This window comes from Penaeus japonicus, unplaced genomic scaffold, assembly GCF_977035675.1.
Source record: "Penaeus japonicus unplaced genomic scaffold, GWHDUDI00000001_assembly GWHDUDI00000032, whole genome shotgun sequence".
Taxonomy (NCBI): Eukaryota; Metazoa; Arthropoda; class Malacostraca; order Decapoda; family Penaeidae; genus Penaeus; species Penaeus japonicus.
The window spans coordinates 911,914-916,913 of record NW_028234434.1 but is presented as its reverse complement, the minus strand read 5'-3'; the positions used below and the strand labels follow the sequence as shown (position 1 = coordinate 916,913).

Genomic DNA, 5,000 nt, shown 5'->3' with positions numbered 1-5,000 from the left:
CAAATAGATTCCATTATAATGTTATCCACATCAACGAATAGACGGTCATGAGTGCATGGCAGAGCCAGGAAACACAAGTGGCCTGTGCCTCCTCCCAGCGCTTTTTCCGGAGTTCTACCAGCTTGTGGGGATAGTGATAGTTCTTGCCACCAGTCCTGTTAAATAGAAAGTTTTGATTATTTGATTACACAAAAAGTTTGATACGAAAGTTATTTGGGTTTTTGTGTAGTTACTCAGTATAAAATGAAAACATAAAATAACAATATTACATATATACATTCATCTGTGCCTCTGGTATTTTTAGTATATGATAGGAAAAAGGGGAAATCATATGTTACTAATTTAGGACTCACTAATTCTTAAAACAATTTTTGAAAAATCCTCTATAACACTATAAAATTAGATAAAGTAAATGTATAATAACTATTTATCATGTTACAAAATCTAATGCAGGAAAGATATACTGAGTAAGCCCATAATCAAGACAAGACTGGGTCCTAATGATTTGCAAAAGGGAAGTCCCTGCATCCCATAAGGGTCCACATTATAGTTTCTAATTAAATGGATGCAGCTTCCAATGGATACAGTCAGTGGATGAGAGAAAAAGAACATGATGAGATGTTTATTGTACAGTTCTCTAACAACTCACCTCACTGATGCTGGGTATGTAATTCCTTTTGTGGGGCAATTTCCAAGGACTTTCTCTTCATTCACACCTATGATGCCATCGCAGTCTACTAAATGCAGAGAGCGGTCGAAACACAACTTAATCTGGGACAGTTCGTGCTGTTTTGTTTTCTGGAATACAAAAAGCAAGACGATTAATGGAAGTTTGGATGGTATAATTTTATGAATATCTATAAATCCTTTATAATGACCCATGCATGAAAATGACTGGAAAGTTTAAAAACTACTTATACATGCAAAACCTGCTTATATTTTTCTATTTATCTTCCTTCCTCTACAAGAGTGCTAAAGCAATGGGAGGGGAAAGGGTAAGAGAGTAGGGAAGGAGAGGAAAAGAGAAAATGAAAAGGGAGGAGAGGAGAGATGGAGGAGGAAGAGAGAAGGAGAGGTGGAGGAGGAAGAGAGAAGGAGAGGTGGAGGAGGAGAAAGAGAGGAGTTGAGGTGGAGGAAGAAGAGAAGAGGAGAGATGGAGGAAGAAGAGATGAGTTGAGGTGGAGAAGAAGGAGGAGGAAGAAAGGAGGAGAGGTGGAGGAGGGAGAGGAGGATGAGGAAGACACCACAGTCTTTCTGCAACTATTTTTCTAGTACTGACTCAGGCCCAGAGGGGTGAAAAGGGGCCTATCTACCATAACATGGATATGCATTATTATTCTTGCACTATACCTTCCCTCTGTAGCTCATTGGTGACTTTTAAACCTTTAAAAAAAATAATTTAAAAAAGGGAGGCAGAACAAACATAAGAGGAATAAAAATAAAGTGGTATAGAAAGAGAGACATTTAACCCATTGTCAGGGGATAGATTTGCTTACCCAGGCTCCAGGATTGGTTTTATTTCATAGCGAGGCAGCTTCACACAACATACCTTGACTTTTCCCACTCTCTTTTAGTCATTCGTTATAGAGCTATAGCCATTTTAGTGTTTTGTTTTTTGTTTTATTGTATTTAAGAGAAATTTCAGCAGTTGAATAGAATTGTAGTTCAGGGTCCATATCAGCTCATTTATCCTTTATACTCAGTGTCATAGAGGTATTGCTGTTTTAACCCATTCACGCCGGTTGACGTGATAGCACGTATTGTGGTTTTCGCGTCAGACGCCCTGGACGCGCTATGAGGGGAAGCCGTGCGCTCGGGTAGGGCGAGCGGGCAACCCAGGCTCACGGCTTGTGCGACCGAGAATCTCGAGGCGTTAGGCTTATGCGTTCGAGAACCCCGATATTGCGACCGCGCAAAGCCGGAACTGCCCCGGCGTGAATGGGTTAAGGGAGGACAAAAACAACTTTCTTTTTTCATATTTGTGTGCTGTCATGAACAAATACCCATCCACAATGAAGATAACATGAAAAGGTAGGGAAGAGGAAGGAAACTTGCGCTTATGACTGTGAGTGTTACAGTAAAAGACATCCCTTCTGGCACAGGGGCACACTGTAGACATTGGGCATGGATTGAGTCACCTTCCTCCTCTCATTCTGACACTAGGTTTTGGATGTTAGGTGAAACCCATTTTGCTTAATATTACAGGAGTTATGATTGCAATTGTCATCAGCACTCACTCATTACTCATAGCACAATAAAATAACATAGGGATCCAAAATCCACGATCAAAAATCCCTGAACGTCATGACGTCCGTTGTCAAGCCAGAGCTACTGTGTCGTGTATGACGAAAAAACTTGTAACATGTCGGTAATGGGTTAAAAAAGGAAATACATAAAAATATATATATATATATATACATATATATTATAATTATAAAAATATATATATAAATATAAATATATATATATATATATATATATATATATATATATATATATACATATATATATATATATATATGTATATATATAAAAAGAGTGAGGAGGAGGCAGTAAAGGGAGGTTGAAATAAAAAGAGAAGGAGGGCAGAGGAAGCAGAGGAGGACAAAAGATTGACTCACAATGGGCTGCAAGCTCATATATGATCATTGCACTAGAAAAGATATCAAAATGCAATGACAAAAATAACAAAGTGTGCTTTATGTGTTTAAAGAGAAAGGGGAAGAGGAGCCCTAACTGACTCTTGAACCAGACTCTATCCAGAGGTTGCCACCCTTCTGTCAAAGTGCTTCTGTGCTATCTGGGAAAGGAGGTATGCTAGGACTGGAGTGTTCTTTGCCTAAATCCTGCTTTTTTTCAAAGGCTGTGAGGATACATAATCCAAATTGTCCCAGAAATTTGTTAACTTCTTATATCACGTCATCAGAATATTTCTGGCATGACAGATGATGTCCTATCGCATCATGAAGTGTTAACGAATATGCATGCTGTAGACTCATTTGTATAAACACATTGTAGTTGTATTTGTATATAAACATACTTTTTTTTACTTTATCATAAAAAAATTAAAATTGCACAACCTCTTTTAGTCACCCAGTGGAAAAGGGTGGGTGAAAATCCCTCCCAAAAGGTTCAGCACAACTTTGCACCTCAAGAAATCTCTTGGCAGGAAGCTGCAGGCTTTTACTATATTGCAGGTCAGAGTGAAATTAGGAAAATATATGCCTCGTTGTGTGTGAGTTAAAGCATATGACACAATTATAACATCTTTAGGAATCCTTTAAATCCAGCCAATGTGGGTTGTTGAAAGGCTGGAGGTAGCTCTGGAAGCAGGGCTGAGACTGGAAAGCAGAACCAGGAATTAAAGGGAGAGATGAGAGAATGAGGCAGACAAAAGAGGAAGGATAAGAAGAGAGGAGAGACAGTGAATCCATCCCAAAAACTTACTTTATTGTAGATGCAGTCAATGGAGGGATCGACTCCAAACATGTCTTTGACAGCTGCAAATATGGCCTCTCTTGTGTAAGTCTGGACATCATCTGGATAGATTTTGTGCTGTCCCAACACCGCTACGTAATCATACTGTGTCACCCATTCCAGACCTAGAAAAATTATTATATATAAGTGTGTGTGTGTGTGTGTGTGTGTGTGTGTGTGTGTGTGTGTGTGTGTGTGTGTGTGTGTGTGTGTGTGTGTGTGTGTGTGTGTGTGTGTGTGTGTGTGTGTGTGTGTGTATGTGTGTGTATGTGTGTGTGTATGTGTGTGTGTGTGTGTGTGTGTGTGTGTGTGTGTGTGTGTGTGTGTGTGTGTGTGTGTGTGTGTGTGTGTGTGTGTGAGAGTGAGTGAGTGAGTGAGTGTATTTATGATTATATATATATATTGTATATATATAACTTTTACTTTATATACAACTGTCAACCAAAGGTCGTTAGCATTATTTAGTAGTTTGTGTGCTGTTTGGTACTAGGAGTCAGGATGAGAGGATATAGTTGTAATAGTTTCTTTTATTCTTCCTCATCCCATCAAACCTAGTTGATGTTAGCCCAACATCAATTACATAAATATGTCCACAACAGCAAAATATATATATTTTTTTTTTCTCATCAGTAGTTTCCCTTTCATTGTACTAAAGATGGTTTGCTAATGCATACGATAATTGTTTTGTCTGTTGATTTTTTTTTTTTTTTTTCAAAGTGTTAGAACTTGTAGCAAACTTCATCATTACTAATTCTGGTTTTTGGAAAGGAAAAGGAATCTTTTTAAGTATGGAAATTTCAGAGAGACATGAATTATTTTATTTAAACATCTAAATCCTGTAAATCCTGAACCTATTCTCTACACACACATGTAATCATACACACAAAATATACACAAATATATAATTATAGTGTGAAAAAATAATGATGCTGTTACCTTTCTCAAAATACTTCCTTTCAGAGTTGAGTGATGGCAGCTGAGCAGCGCATGTCCCATGCTTCTTCCACTCATGACTCCACAGGGAAGTGCGCGAGTCCTCTCCAAAGATGTTGCCCCAATACTTTATCAGGTAAGGCTCGATGTTGAGGATTTCCGACTCCTGGAAATCCCATGACTTGTTGCAGTAATTTGGGCCGATTGTGCCTAGTTTGGTGGGCCTGAAAAATGGTGGAATGTCAAGAAATACATGAAGGAAAGAAAAATATGTCAGAAAGGTAGTGGGACGAATACATAAATAGAAGAATGTAAATTAACAATATTTAAATATGGATAACTAAGAAAATGGTGTAATCTAGAAAAAAAGAAAAGTCTGTGTATAACTGTGAAAAAAGTGACTGTGGATGAGTTCAGGAAGATAAATGTCTGTGTTCAAATTCTGAAAAGGTGTAGAGTCTGAAAAGTAGTGCAAATATGTAACTGGAATTATATGAACTAGAAAAAAAAAAGTTCAGATACATATGAATCTACAGAAATTGCTGCTTAGTTTGGTATACTATTATGTATAAAAATGTGATACCCAGGAA

General features: G+C 37.8%; 1 protein-coding gene and 1 long non-coding RNA gene across 3 annotated transcripts in view; one reads left to right on the top strand and one right to left on the bottom strand.

Annotated features, from left to right (window-relative positions):
- RNaseX25 (Ribonuclease X25) overlaps positions 1–5,000 on the bottom strand; it is a 15,042-nt gene that overhangs the window by 1,656 nt on the left and 8,386 nt on the right. For both annotated transcript variants that reach the window (XM_043027606.2, XM_043027607.2), the window contains exons 4-7: positions 4,414–4,634; positions 3,448–3,602; positions 650–798; positions 1–155 (exon numbers count right to left, since the gene is read on the bottom strand). The exon at positions 1–155 is cut by the window's left edge and continues 1,656 nt beyond it. In XM_043027606.2, coding sequence (XP_042883540.1) covers positions 14–155; positions 650–798; positions 3,448–3,602; positions 4,414–4,634 — 667 coding nt within the window. In that variant the 3' untranslated portion in view covers positions 1–13. The remainder of the gene's footprint in view (positions 156–649; positions 799–3,447; positions 3,603–4,413; positions 4,635–5,000) is intronic.
- LOC122260369 (uncharacterized) overlaps positions 1–5,000 on the top strand; it is a 25,306-nt gene that overhangs the window by 13,942 nt on the left and 6,364 nt on the right. The window contains exon 3 of the long non-coding RNA XR_006223816.2: positions 4,438–5,000. This exon is cut by the window's right edge and continues 86 nt beyond it. This is a non-coding gene — a long non-coding RNA (uncharacterized LOC122260369). The remainder of the gene's footprint in view (positions 1–4,437) is intronic.